The sequence below is a fragment of the Oncorhynchus mykiss genome, chromosome 26 (assembly GCF_057628025.1).
Source record: "Oncorhynchus mykiss isolate SJ-2025 chromosome 26, ASM5762802v1, whole genome shotgun sequence".
NCBI classification, from domain to species: Eukaryota; Metazoa; Chordata; class Actinopteri; order Salmoniformes; family Salmonidae; genus Oncorhynchus; species Oncorhynchus mykiss.
In genome coordinates, this window is record NC_143047.1 from 36,899,777 (window position 1) to 36,914,945 (window position 15,169).

Below are 15,169 nucleotides of genomic sequence, written 5' to 3' on the forward strand. Positions count from 1 at the left end.
AGACAGGAGAGTGTGCATGCAGACAGGAGTGTATGTTTGGAGACAGGAGAGTGTGCATGCAGACAGGAGTGTATGTTTGGAGACAGGAGAGTATGTATGCAGACAGGGGAGTCTGCATGCACGTGCATGTGTGTGTGTGTGTGTGTGTACTGGTCTCACCGTTCTTCTTGCGTGTCTCCTCCTTTGTCAATTTCTGCTGTGCTGTGACTTTCTGAGCCTCCGAGCCCCGACCAGAGTTGAGCTTCTCTGATTCGTTGCTGATGACGGAACCGTCCTCGCTCGGCAACCTGCTGCAGGTAACCATAGCAACAGGAGCGGCTGTGAATTCTGCGATTGTTTGGCTTGGAGAACAGTTATCCCATCCCGTCCCCACCCCCCCCATTCCACCCCTTCTCATCCCACCCCTCCCTTCCCTTCCCTCCCCATCCCACCCCTTCCTTCCCATACCAAACCTCCCTTCCTCTCCTCTCCTCACCCCTTCCCTCCCCATCCCACCCCTTCCCATGTTTAAAAGCACTGCCATTCAGAAGGTATTAGAGCCTGTTTAAAAGCACTGCCATACAGAAGGTATTAGAGCCTGTTTAAAAGCACTGCCATACAGAAGGTATTAGAGCCTGTTTAAAAGCACTGCCATACAGAGGGGTATTAGAGCCTGTTTAAAAGCACTGCCATTCAGAGGAGTATTTCAAGCACTGACTGTTGACGCCTTAGTATCCAACACTGACCCCTGTCCAAAATGTAACCTGTAATAGTATGGTAATAATCATAGAGACAGACAGTGCTGTCCTGTAATAATCATAGACAGACAGTGCTGTCCTGTAATAATCATAGAGACAGACAGTGCTGTCCTGTAATAATCATAGACAGACAGTGCTGTCCTGTAACAGTCATAATAGAGACAGGCAGTGCTGTCCTGTAATAATCATAGACAGACAGTGCTCTCCTGTAACAGTCATAATAGAGACAGACAGTGCTGTCCTGTAATAATCATAGACAGACAGTGCTGTCCTGTAACAGTCATAATAGAGACAGACAGTGCTGTCCTGTAATAATCATAGAGACAAACAGTTCTGTCCTGTAACAGTCATAATAGAGACAGACAGTGCTGTCCTGTAATAATCATAGACAGACAGTGCTGTCCTGAAACAGTCATAATAGAGACAGGCAGTGCTGTCCTGTAATAATCATAGAGACAAACAGTTCTGTCCTGTAACAGTCATAATAGAGACAGACAGTGCTGTCCTGTAATAATCATAGACAGACAGTGCTGTCCTGAAACAGTCATAATAGAGACAGACAGTGCTGTCCTGTAATAATCATAGACAGACAGTGCTGTCCTGAAACAGTCATAATAGAGACAGGCAGTGCTGTCCTGTAATAATCATAGAGACAGACAGTGCTGTCCTGTAATAATCATAGACAGACAGTGCTGTCCTGTAACAGTCATAATAGAGACAGGCAGTGCTGTCCTGTAATAATCATAGACAGACAGTGCTGTCCTGTAACAGTCATAATAGAGACAGACAGTGCTGTCCTGTAACAGTCATAATAGAGACAGGCAGTGCTGTCCTGTAATAATCATAGAGACAGGCAGTGCTGTCCTGTAATAATCATAGACAGACAGTGCTGTCCTGTAATAATCATAGACAGACAGTGCTGTCCTGTAACAGTCATAATAGAGACAGGCGGTGCTGTCCTGTAATAGTATGGTAATAATCATAGAGACAGGCAGTGTTGTCCTGTAATAATTATAGAGACAGACAGTGCTGTCCTGTAATAATCATAGATAAAGGCAGTGCTGTCCTGTAATAGTATGGTAATAATCATAGAGACAGGCAGTGCTGTCCTGTAATAATCATAGAGACAATACAGTTCTGTCCTGTAACAGTCATAATAGAGACAGACAGTGCTGTCCTGTAATAATCATAGACAGACAGTGCTGTCCTGTAACAGTCATAATAGAGACAGGCAGTGCTGTCCTGTAATAATCATAGAGACAGGCAGTGCTGTCCTGTAACAGTCATAATAGAGACAGGCAGTGCTGTCCTGTAATAATCATAGAGACAGGCAGTGCTGTCCTGTAACAGTCATAATAGAGACAGGCAGTGCTGTCCTGTAATAATCATAGAGACAGGCAGTGCTGTCCTGTAATAATCATAGAGACAGGCAGTGCTGTCCTGTAATAATCATAGACAGACAGTGCTGTCCTGTAATAATCATAGACAGACAGTGCTGTCCTGTAACAGTCATAATAGAGACAGGCAGTGCTGTCCTGTAATAATCATAGAGACAGACAGTGCAGTCCTGTAATAATCAAAGACACAGGCAGTGCTGTCTTGTAATAATCATAGAGACAGGCAGTGCTGTCCTGCAATAATCATAGAGACAAACAGTTCTGTCCTGTAATAATCATAGAGACAAAGAGTTCTGTCCTGTAATAATCATAGAGACAAACAGTTCTGTCCTGTAATAATCATAGAGACAAACAGTTCTGTCCTGTAACAGTCATAATAGAGACAGACAGTGCTGTCCTGTAATAATCATAGACAGACAGTGCTGTCCTGTAACAGTCATAATAGAGACAGACAGTGCTGTCCTGTAACAGTCATAATACAGACAGACAGTGCTGTCCTGTAACAGTCATAATACAGACAGGCAGTGCTGTCCTGTAATAATCATAGAGACAGACAGTGCTGTCCTGTAATAATCATAGACACAGGCAGTGCTGTCCTGTAATAATCATAGAGACAGGCAGTGCTGTCCTGTAATAATCATAGAGACAAACAGTTATGTCCTGTAATAATCATAGAGACAAACAGTTCTGTCCTGTAACAGTCATAATAGAGACAGACAGTGCTGTCCTGTAATAATCATAGACAGACAGTGCTGTCCTGTAACAGTCATAATAGAGACAGACAGTGCTGTCCTGTAACAGTCATAATACAGACAGACAGTGCTGTCCTGTAACAGTCATAATACAGACAGGCAGTGCTGTCCTGTAATAATCATAGAGACAGGCAGTGCTGTCCTGTAATAATCATAGAGACAGGCAGTGCTGTCCTGTAATAATCATAACAGAGACAGACAGTGCTGTCCTGTAACAGTCATAATAGAGACAGACAGTGCTGTCCTGTAACAGTCATAATACAGACAGACAGTGCTGTCCTGTAATAATCATAGAGACAGACAGTGCTGTCCTGTAATAATCATAGTAACAGGCAGACTGTCCTGTAACAGTCATAATAGAGACAGACAGTGCTGTCCTGTAATAATCATAGTAACAGGCAGACTGTCCTGTAACAGTCATAATAGAGACAGTGCTGGTGATGATGGTGATGATGTGGTGGGTGGTGGTGGTGGAAGTGTGGGGGGTGGTGGTGGTAGTGGTAGTGTGGGGGGTGGTGATGATGGTGGTAGTGTGGGGGGTGGTGGTGGTCGTGTGGGGGGTGGTGGTGGTAGTGTGGGTGGTGGTGGTGGTAGTGGTAGTGTGGGGGGTGGTGATGATGGTGGTAGTGTGGGGGGTGGTGGTGGTCGTGTGGGGGGTGGTGGTGGTAGTGTGGGTGGTGGTGGTGGTAGTGTGGGGGGTGGTTGAGGTGGTGGTAGTGTGGGGGGTGGTGGTGGTGATGATGGTGATGATGTGGCGGGTGGTGGTGGTGGTAGTGTGGGGGGTGGTGGTGGTGGTAGTGTGGGGGGTGGTGATGATGGTGGTAGTGTGGGTGGTGGTGGTGGTAGTGTGGGGGGTGGTTGTGGTGGTGGTAGTGTGGGGGGTGGTGGTGGTGATGATGGTGATGATGTGGCGGGTGGTGGTGGTGGTAGTGTGGGGGGTGGTGGTGGTGGTAGTGTGGGGGGTGGTGATGATGGTGGTAGTGTGGGGGGTGGTGGTGGTAGTGTGGGGGTTGGTGGTGGTAGTGTGGGGGGTGGTGGTGGTAGTGTGGGGGGTGGTGGTGGTAGTGTGGGTGGTGGTGGTGGTATTGTGGGGGGTGGTGATGATGGTGGTAGTGTGGGGGGTGGTGGTGGTGGTGGTGGTAGTGTGGGGGGTGGTGATGATGGTGGTAGTGTGGGGGGTGGTGGTGGTAGTGTGGGGGGTGGTGGTGGTGGTGTGGGTGGTGGTGGTAGTGTGGGGGGTGGTGGTGGTGGTGGTGATGATGGGGATGATGTGGCGGGTGGTGGTGGTGGTAGTGTGGGGGGTGGTGGTGGTAGTGTGGGTGGTGGTGGTGGTAGTGTGGGGGGTGGTGATGATGGTGGTAGTGTGGGGGTGGTGGTGGTGGTGGTGGTAGTGTGGGGGGTGGTGGTGGTGGTGGTAGTGTGGGGGTGGTGGTGGTAGTGTGGGTGGTGGTAGTGTGGGGGGTGGTGGTGGTGTGGGGGGTGGTGATGATGGTGGTGGTGGTGGTAGTGTGTGGGGGGTGGTGGTAGTAGTAGTGTGGGGGATGGTGGTGTGGGGGGTGGTGGTGGTGGTGGTGGTAGTGTGAGGGGTGGTGATGATGGTGGTAGTGTGGGGGGTGGTGGTGGTAGTGTGGGGGGTGGTGGTGGTAGTGTGGGGGATGGTGGTGGTGGTGGTGGTAGTAGTGTGGGGGATGGTGGTGGTAGTGTGTGGGGGGTGGTGGTGGTGGTAGTGTGGGGGATGGTGGTGGTAGTGTGGGGGGTGGTGGTGGTAGTGTGGGGGGTGGTGGTGGTGGTGGTGGTGGTAGTGTGGGGGTGGTGGTGGTAGTGTGGGGGGTGGTGGTGGTAGTGGGGGGTGGTGGTGGTAGTGTGGGGTGGTGGTGGTAGTGTGGGGTGGTGGTGGTAGTGTGGGGGGTGGTGGTGGTAGTGTGGGGGTGGTGGTAGTAGTGTGGGGGGGTGGTGGTGGTGGTAGTAGTGTGGGGGTGGTGGTAGTAGTGTGGGGGGTGGTGGTGGTAGTGTGGGGGGTGGTGGTGGTAGTGTGGGGGTGGTGGTAGTAGTGTGGGGGGTGGTGGTGGTGGTAGTAGTGTGGGGGTGGTGGTAGTAGTGTGGGGGGTGGTGGTGGTAGTGTGGGGTGGTGGTGGTAGTGTGGGGGGTGGTTGTGGTAGTGTGGGGGGTGGTGGTGGTAGTGTGGGGGTGGTGGTGGTAGTGTGGGGGGTGGTGGTAGTAGTGTGGGGGGTGGTGGTGGTAGTGTGGGGGGTGGTGGTGGTAGTGTGGGGGGTGGTGGTGGTGGTAGTAGTGTGGGGGGTGGTGGTAGTAGTGTGGGGGGTGGTGGTAGTAGTGTGGGGGGTGGTGGTAGTAGTGTGGGGGGTGGTGGTGGTAGTGTGGGGGGTGGTGGTAGTAGTGTGTGGGGTGGTGGTGGTGGTAGTGTAGGGGGGTGGTGGTGGTAGTGTGGGGGGTGGTGGTGGTAGTGTGGGGGGTGGTGGTTGTAGTGTGGTGGTAGTGTGGTGGTGGTAGTTTGGGGGGTGGTGGTGGTAGTGTGGGGGGTGGTGGTGGTAGTGTGGGGGGTGGTGGTGGTAGTGTGGGGGGTGGTGGTAGTAGTGTGGGGGGTGGTGGTGGTAGTGTGGGGGGTGGTGGTGGTAGTGTGGGGGGTGGTGGTGGTGGTGTGGGGGGTGGTGGTAGTAGTGTGGGGGGTGGTGGTGGTGGTAGTAGTGTGGGGGGTGGTGGTAGTAGTGTGGGGGGTGGTGGTAGTAGTGTGGGGGGTGGTGGTGGTAGTGTGGGGGGTGGTGGTGGTAGTGTGGGGGGTGGTGGTGGTAGTGTGGGGGGTGGTGGTAGTAGTGTGGGGGGTGGTGGTGGTGGTAGTAGTGTGGGGGGTGGTGGTAGTAGTGTGGGGGGTGGTGGTAGTAGTGTGGGGGGGGGGGGGGGGTGGTGTGTTTCTATATGTTACATGTTGATAGATTTGACTGGTAGGGGAGGGCTATCTCTCAGTATTCTACCATTGAGTGCTTTTTATTTGTGCTGTTTTGGGAAAGTGATGTGTTGCACTCCATTGGTCCATGCAAATTGCATCCTGGTCCCAGCAATATAATGAACACCACCTGTTATTATTTTACTCAATAACATAAAAGTAGCTCAAGATGATCTGGGGAAGCCTGTGCCGCAAACACTCTACTCAAGTATCTCTTCAGTCGTCCTTATTCAATCTGTCTCAGTCTATTGCCAATGTGTATGAATCAGCAGTGAGACAATAGTTTTGCACAGACAGTGTGCTATGAATGTGCTGGGGAATGCAAGTCACGAGTGGAAAAGGCTGTGATGATGTCACCAAGTGGATAAGGCTGTGATGATGTCACCAAGGAGATAACGCTGTGATGATGTCAACAAGTGGATGAGGCTGTGTTGATGTCACCAGTGGATACGGCTATGAAGATGTCACCAAGGAGATAACGCTGTGTTGATGTCACCAGTGGATAAGGCTATGATGATGTCACCAGTGGATGAGGTATGGACAGGTGGAATCAACCAATCACCACATCTGACAGGGACAGGGGGGCCCTTAGGTAAATGCTAAATCATGCTAAATTGTTCTACGAGGGAGCAGAAAAGGACTTCATTTTTCACAGTGCTGCAGGAGAACAAGCATGGAATGAGGATTGGTTCTGGTGAAGTTTAGACTATGAAACAGATAAAGGGATTGTTTTTGGAGCATCTTGTGACCCTGAACTCAAGGTTCTGATCCTTCTCACCATCAACAAAGTGATTCCTGTTATCTTTGGCTTCTCATTCCTGGTTGGGCTGGTGTGTTGTTGTGACTACCACTGGACCTATTTTTAGAGTTTCTTTAGCTGAGTCAAGACAAACAGCAGCTTGGTGTTATCATCACAGCCTTATCCATTTTGGTGACATCATCACAGCATAGATGCGGTAAAGAGGTCAATCGAACTCGACCAAAACAATGGAATTCCCATGGAAACGCATGGGGAAAGGGTTGTGGGGGAAAGATCCAGTATCTCACATTATGTTGAGGTAAAAATCTGAGTATAATGCTTCTATGGATGTCAACCCCAACACATGTTCATGTCATCGTCACCAATCAACCAATCAATTACAGTTAAAAATGACTACCACCACCGATTAACCTGCTTATACGAACAGGAGTTAGCGTTTTGCATTCTTCTAAAACTGAAAATAAACAACTTCTTCATCTTATGCAACAAAAACAGCCAAATATATCCAACTCGGACTTAAGTAACCACATTGTGGGCCTGTTACAACATATAAATCATGAAAGATGTGCCTCCCGAGTGGCTCAGTGGTCTAAGGCTCTGCATCGCAGTGCTAGCTGTGCCACTAGAGATTCTGGGTTTGAGTCCAGGCTCTGTCTCAGTAGTCCAGTGCTAGCTGTGCCACTAGAGATTCTGGGTTTGAGTCCAGGCTCTGTCTCAGTAGTCCAGTGCTAGCTGTGCCACTAGAGATTCTGGGTTTGACTCCAGGCTCTGTCTCAGTGGTCCAGTGCTAGCTGTGCCACTAGAGATTCTGGGTTTTACTCCAGGCTCTGTCTCAGTGGTCCAGTGCTAGCTGTGCCACTAGAGATTCTGGGTTTGACTCCAGGCTCTGTCTCAGTGGTCCAGTGCTAGCTGTGCCACTAGAGATTCTGGGTTTGAGTCCAGGCTCTGTCTCAGTGGTCCAGTGCTAGCTGTGCCACTAGAGATTCTGGGTTTGAGTCCAGGCTCTGTCTCAGTGGTCCAGTGCTAGCTGTGCCACTAGAGATTCTGGGTTCTAATAATCATTATTATTCAGTTCTAATTCAGTTCTAATCTATTCCATTCCATTCTATTCCATTCCATTCTATTCAGTTCTAATCTATTCCATTCCATTCAGTTCTAATCTATTCCATTCCATTCCGTTCTAATCCATTCCATTCTATTCTATTCAGTTCTAATCTATTCCATTCCATTCTATTCCATTCCATTCTATTCAGTTCTAATCTATTCCATTCTATTCAGTTCTAATCCATTCAATTCCATTCTATTCAATTCTAATCTATTCTATTCCATTCCATTCAGTTCTAATATATTCTATTCTATTCAATCCAGTTCTAATCTATTCCATTCTATTCAGTTCTAATCTATTCCATTCCATTCTATTCCATTCCATTCTATTCAGTTCTAATCCATTCCATTCTATTCCATTCCATTCTATTCAGTTCTAATTTATTCCATTCCATTCAGTTCTAATCTAATCTATTCCATTCTATTCAGTTCTAATCTATTCCATTCCATTCCATTCTAATCCATTCCATTCTATTCTATTCAGTTCTAATCTATTCCATTCCATTCTATTCAGTTCTAATCTATTCCATTCCATTCCGTTCTAATCCATTCCATTCTATTCTATTCAGTTCTAATCTATTCCATTCCATTCTATTCCATTCCATTCTATTCAGTTCTAATCTATTCCATTCTATTCAGTTCTAATCCATTCCATTCCATTCTATTCCATTCCATTCCATTCAGTTCTAATCTAATCTATTCCATTCTATTCAGTTCTAATCTATTCCATTCCATTCCGTTCTAATTCATTCCATTCTATTCTATTCAGTTCTAATCTATTCCATTCCATTCTATTCCATTCCATTCTATTCAGTTCTATTCTATTCCATTCCATTCTATTAAGTTCTAATCTATTCCATTCCATTCAGTTCTAATCTATTCCATTCCGTTCTATTCAGTTCTAATCTATTCCATTCCATTCTATTCAGTTCTAATCTATTCCATTCTATTCAGTTCTAATCTATTCCATTCCATTCTATTCCATTCCATTCTATTCAGTTCTAATCCATTCCATTCTATTCAGTTCTAATCTATTCCATTCCATTCAGTTCTAATCTAATCCATTCCATTCTATTCTATTCAGTTCTAATCTATTCCATTCCATTCTGTTCAGTTCTAATCTATTCCATTCCATTCTATTCAGTTCTAATCTATTCCATTCTATTCAGTTCTAATCTATTCCATTCCGTTCTATTCAGTTCTAATCTATTCCATTCCATTCTATTCAGTTCTAATCTATTCCATTCCATTCTATTCCATTCCATTCTATTCAGTTCTAATCTATTCCATTCTATTCAGTTCTAATCTATTCCATTCCGTTCTAATCCATTCCATTCTATTCTATTCAGTTCTAATCTATTCCATTCCATTCTATTCCATTCCATTCTATTCAGTTCTAATCTATTCCATTCTATTCAGTTCTAATCCATTCCATTCCATTCTATTCAATTGTAATCTATTCTATTCCATTCCATTCAGTTCTAATCTATTCTATTCCATTCCATTCAGTTCTAATCTATTCTATTCCATTCCATTCAGTTCTAATCTATTCCATTCCATTCTATTCAGTTCTAATCTATTCTATTCCATTCCATTCAGTTCTAATCTAATCTATTCCATTCCATTCCATTCTATTCAGTTCTAATCTATTCCATTCCATTCCATTCTATTCAGTTCTAATCTATTCTATTCCAGTCCATTATATTCAGTTCTAATCTATTATATTCTATCACATCATACATGGCAGACCACAGCTGAGCTTCACCACAACTCTTATAACCCTGCCTCTTAAAGTCAGAACGTTGTCATTTGTAATGTAAAAGCCTCCAAACTGCCCCTGAATTCCCCCTAGCTGCCCTCAACTATCCCTTTAACTAGAGATGCTTGTCAACATCCACAGTACAAAACAGAAAACATGGGAAGAAGACTTTAGGCATTTGTGTAGTGCATTACGATGGTGAGGGTTTTATGAAGGTCTAGCCAACATCAAAGTAGGACATACAGTAAACTAAAATGAGGTAAGGAGATAACGCCGTGGTAACATCATTGTCTCATCCAGAACAGCATTAAGGATTTTACCCACAGGGCCAATTCACTCATAATAGTCTTATGGAAAGATATCAGGAAAATTCCTTTAACGTAGACAAAAGAAGAGGTAAAAATACCATTCCTGAATAAATTGCTGTGATTCAACTGATAATAATCTGAGGTCAACGGATCTCAGGAAAGCGCTTCAAGACAAGAATACTAGAGTAAATGTATTCCTGAAATATCTCCCCTCTCTATATTTAACTGAATAACAATAGTCTGACGTGAATGGAGCTCGGCTACTAGCCAGTCACATCCTCTCTCCTCTGCAGGAGAACAATAGGCTTATCCAGCTCAATAACATCACATCTGATTGGCTCAACACAAAACAAGTAGTTTAAATGGTAGATATATTCCTATGACACCCTCTGTATGGCCATGTGAGGTGTGTATGTGACTTTAGCACCTCTTGCGTATGTCTGAGTTGAGGGTCTTCTTGTTGGCGGTGCCGTCCTGGTGCAGGGCCTTCTCCAGGGAGAGGGAGAGGGGGGCTTCCCGGATGGGCAGGGGCAGCATCAGGGTGTCCTGGGTCACGGGGAGGGTCTCTCCCTCCCCACCCTGCACCCGGCCCAGGTGCTGCTTGGCATAGTCAAAACCCTGGACAGGCTGTAGGGAGGACGAAGGGGGGGAGAGAGATGAGTGGAAACAGGTGAGTGATGGATGCAAGGTTTCTGTCTCAATGGCCATCTAAATGGCACACACGCGCGCGCACACACACACACACACACACACACACACACACACACACACACGGTCAGCATATTATGTATACACAGACAGAGACAAACGCACATTTAAAGAGACATACTAAACTTGTGAAGGTGATAAATGACCTTTTAATGGTGTCAGACCAAGGCTCTGCATCTGTCCTCGTGCTCCCAGACCTTAATGCTGCTTTTGATACCATCGATCACCACATTCTTTTGGAGAGATTGGAAATCCAAATTGGTCTACACAGACAAGTTCTGGCATGGTTTAGATCTTATCTATCGGGAAGATTTTAGTTTGTCTCTATGAATGGTTTGTCCTCAAATCAACTGTAAATTTCAGTGTTCCTCAAGGCTCCATTTTATGACCACTATTGTTTTCACTATATATTTTACCTCTAGGTGATGTCATTCGGAAACATAATGTTAACTTTTACTGCTATACAGACGACACACAGCTGTACATTTCGATGAAACATGGTGAAGCCCCAAAATTACCCTCCTTGGAAGCCTATGTTTCAGACATAAGGAAGTGGATGGCGGCAAATTGTCTACTTTTAAACCTGAGCAAAACAGAGATGCTTGTTCTAGGTCCCAAGAAAGAGATCTTCTGTTGAATCTGACAATTAATCTTGATGGTTGTACAGTCTTCTCAAATAAAACTGAAAGACCTCAGCGTTACTCTGGACCCTGATCTCTCTTTTGACGAACATATTTCAAGGACAGCTTTTTTCCATCTACGTAACATTGCAAAAATCAGAAACTGTCTGTCCAAAAAGGATGCAGAAAAAGTCATCCATGCTTTTGTCACTTCTAGGTTAGACTACTGCAATGCTCTACTTTCCGGCTACCCGGATAAAGCACAAAATAAACTTCAGTTAGTACTAAACACGGCTGCTAGATTACTCCAGTGCTAGCCTCTCTACACTGGCTTCCTGTTAAGGCAAGGGCTGATTTCAAGGTTTTACTGCTAACCTACAAAGCATTACATGGGCTTACTCCTACCCATTTTTCCGATTTGGTCCTGCCGTACATACCTACACGTACGCTACGGTCACAAGACGCAGGCCTCCTTACTGTCCCTAGAATTTCTAAGCAAACAGCTGGAGACAGGGCTTTCTTCTAGAGCTCAATTTTTATGGAATGGTCTGCCTATACATGTGAGAGACACAGACTCAGTCTCGACCTTTAAGTATTTATTGAAGACTCATCTCTTCAGTAGGTCCTATGATTGAGTGTAATCTGTCGCTGCCTGGCTGGTTCCCCTCTCTCCACTGGGATTCTCTGCCTCAAACCCTATTACATGGGCTGAGTCACTAGCTTATTGGTGCTCTTCCATGCCGTCCCTAGGATGGGTGCATCACTTGAGTGGGCTGAGTCACTGACGTGATCTTCCTGTCTGGGTTGGCGCCCCCCCTTGGGTTTGTGCAATGGGGGAGATCTTCGTGGGCTATACTCAGCCTTGTCTCAGGATGGTAAGTTGGTGGTTGAAGATATCCCTCTAGTGGTGTTGGGGCTGTGCTTTGGCAGTGGGTGGGGTTATATCTTGCCTGTTTGGCCCTGTCCAAGGGTATTGTCAGGCGGGGCCATGGTGTCTCCCCTCCTGTCTCAGCCGCCATTATTTATGCTGCAATAGTTTATGTGTCAGGGGGCTAGCGTCAGTCTGTTATATCTGGAGTATTTCTTGTCTTATCGGTGTCCTGTGTGAATTTAAGTATGCTCTCTCTAATTCTCTCTTTCTTTCTTCCTTTCTCTCTTTCTATCTTTATCTCAGAGGACATGAGCCCTAGGACATGCCTCAGGACTACCTGGCCTGATGACTCCTTGCTTTCCCCAGTTCACCTGGTTGTGCTGCTGCTCCAGTTTCAACTGTTCTGCCTGCGGCTATGGAACCCTGACTTGTTCACCGGACGTGCTACCTGTCCCAGACTTGCTGTTTTCATCTCTCTAGAGACAGCAGGAGCGGTAGAGATACTCTGAATGATCGGCTATGAAAAGCCAACTGACATTTACTCCTGAGGTGCTGACCTGATGCACCCTCTATAACCACTGTAATTATTATTATTTGTTGGTCTGATCTGTTGGTCATCTATGAACATTTGAACATCTTGACCATGTTCTGTTATAATCTCCACCTGGCACAGCTAGAACAGGACTGGCCACCCCTCATAAGCCTTGTTCCTCTCTAAGATTCTTCCTAGGTTCAGACCTTTCCAGGGAGTTTTTCCTAGCCACCGTGCTTCTACACCTGCATTGCTTGCTGTTTGGGGTTTTAGGCTGGGTTTCGGTACAGCACTTAGTGACATCAGCTGATGTAAGAAGGGCTTTATAAATACATTTGATTAATTGATACACACATTTAAAGAGATATACAGGCAGTCAGACAGACACACACATTCAGACAGAAAACTGAAATGCCTAAATGACTTTTCAGAACTCTAGTTCATGTGTCTTGAACTCCATACACATAGATTTTATGAAGACTTCTTTGATCTCACTTTCTCTCCTTCTAATGTCTAATAAATGAATCACAGTGGGCAATAAAAATATGAGATTCAAAGACTATTCTAATGTAGTCAGACTCCAGACAGAAGAGGAGAGAGACACAGTGGGGTGGTTTATATAAAAGTCTTAAACACACACACACACACACACACACACACACACACACACACACACACACACACACACACACACACACACACAGAGGTGTGGATGGTGGTGAAGTTTTCACGCAGACTAAAAGTGCTAGCTCCAGTGCTGTCCAGGGCTGTCAGATGAGTGGTTCTCAGAGGGATATAGAGGAAGTGCTGGCTCCAGGGCTGTCAGAGGAGTGGTTCTCAGAGGGATATAGAGGAAGTGCTGGCTCCAGGGCTGTCAGAGGAGTGGTTCTCAGAGGGATATAGAGGAAGTGCTGGCTGCAGGGCTGTCAGAGGAGTGGTTCTCAGAGGGATATAGAGGAAGTGCTGGCTCCAGGGCTGTCAGATGAGTGGTTCTCAGAGGGATATAGAGGAAGTGCTGGCTCCAGGGCTGTCAGAGGAGTGGTTCTCAGAGGGATATAGAGGAAGTGCTGGCTCCAGGGCTGTCAGATGAGTGGTTCTCAGAGGGATATAGAAGAAGTGCTGGCTTCAGGGCTGTCAGAGGAGTGGTTCTCAGAGGGATATAGAGAAAGTGCTGGCTGCAGGGCTATCAGAGGAGTGGTTCTCAGAGGGATATAGAGGGAAAGTGCTACATCTGCAGTCACACAGCATGACAGTATCACTAAGAGGTGATATTCACAGCATCACTATTCAATTATTTTTTTCCCCAAGCGATGTACTTAAAAAAAAGTCTGGTAGAATGCAAATTCCCAAGGTACATGTATTTGTCCATCCCTCATATTGACAACTGGACTGCTCCAACACAGCAAGAACCAGGTTTAACCCCATGGGTTCACTCCTCAGGGTCCCCAGCATATTTCACAGTGTCTGCCTCAATAACATCCACCTCAATATACTGTACAGACTGGCTGATGGTGCAAAGACAGAAACAAACAGAGAGAGTGAAAGGTGGACACACAGACAGGCAGAGGGATATCCCTTTGGTAAACATAATGGAGCTTCTATCGTTGATCCACTGATGGTGGACAGGCTACTGCACGAACACACACACATGCTAAACTACAGGACTGTTTCACCAGCATAGACTGGAATATGTTCCGGGATTCATCCGATGGCATTGAGGAGCTAACCACATCAGTCACCGGCTTCATTAATAAGGGCATAGATGACATCGTCCCCACATTCCAATCAGAAGCCATGGATTACAGTAAATATCTGCACTGAGCTAAAGGCTAGACCTGTCGCTTTAAAGGTGCGGGACACTAATCTGGACGCTTAAAAGAAATCCCACTACGCCCTCCGACGAACCATCAAATAGGCAAAGCGTCAATACAGGACCAAGATCGAATCCTACTACATTGGCTCTGTCGCTTGTCAGATGTGGAAGGGCTAGCATGGATTACAAAGGGAAACCCAGCCGCGAGCTGTCCAGTGATGCGATCCTACCAGACGAGCTAAATACCTTCTATACTGGCTTCGAGGCTAGCAACACTGAACCATGCATGAGAGCACCAACTGTTCCGGACGACAGTGTGATCACGCTCTCCAGAGCCGATGTAGTAAGACCCTTAAACAGGTCAACATTCACAAGGCCGTAGAGCCAGATGGATTACCAGGACATGTACTCAGAGCATGCACTGACCAGCTGGCAAGTGTCTTCACTGACATTTTCAACCTCTTCCTTACCCTGTCTGTAATGCTACATATTTCAAGGTCTCCCGAGTGGTGCAGTGGTATAAGGCCCTATAGACACCCTGGTTCGAATCCAGGCTGTATCACCACTGGCCGTGATTGGGAGTCCCTTAGGGCGGCGCACAATTTGCCCAGCGTTGTTCGGTTTTGCCCGTTCTTAAATGACTTTCCTAGTTAAATTAAAATGTACATTTAAAAAATGTAAACACCATGTGTCCCTGTGCCCAAGAACGCCAAGGTAATCTGACGAAATGACTTTCATAGCAGTCACATCTGTAGCCATGAAATGCTTTGAATGGCTTGTCATGGCTCACATCAACACCTTCATCCCAAACAGCCTGGATCCACTCCAATTCACATACTGCCACATATC

General features: G+C 46.3%; 1 protein-coding gene across 2 annotated transcripts in view; it reads right to left on the reverse strand.

The window, feature by feature from the left end:
• Positions 1 to 15,169, reverse strand: part of LOC110511667 (UPF0606 protein KIAA1549L) — a 204,086-nt gene that overhangs the window by 21,388 nt on the left and 167,529 nt on the right. For both annotated transcript variants that reach the window (XM_090222904.1, XM_090222903.1), the window contains 2 exons: positions 10,204 to 10,403; positions 160 to 290 (listed from right to left, as the gene is read on the reverse strand). In XM_090222904.1, coding sequence (XP_090079030.1) covers positions 160 to 290; positions 10,204 to 10,403 — 331 coding nt within the window. The remainder of the gene's footprint in view (positions 1 to 159; positions 291 to 10,203; positions 10,404 to 15,169) is intronic.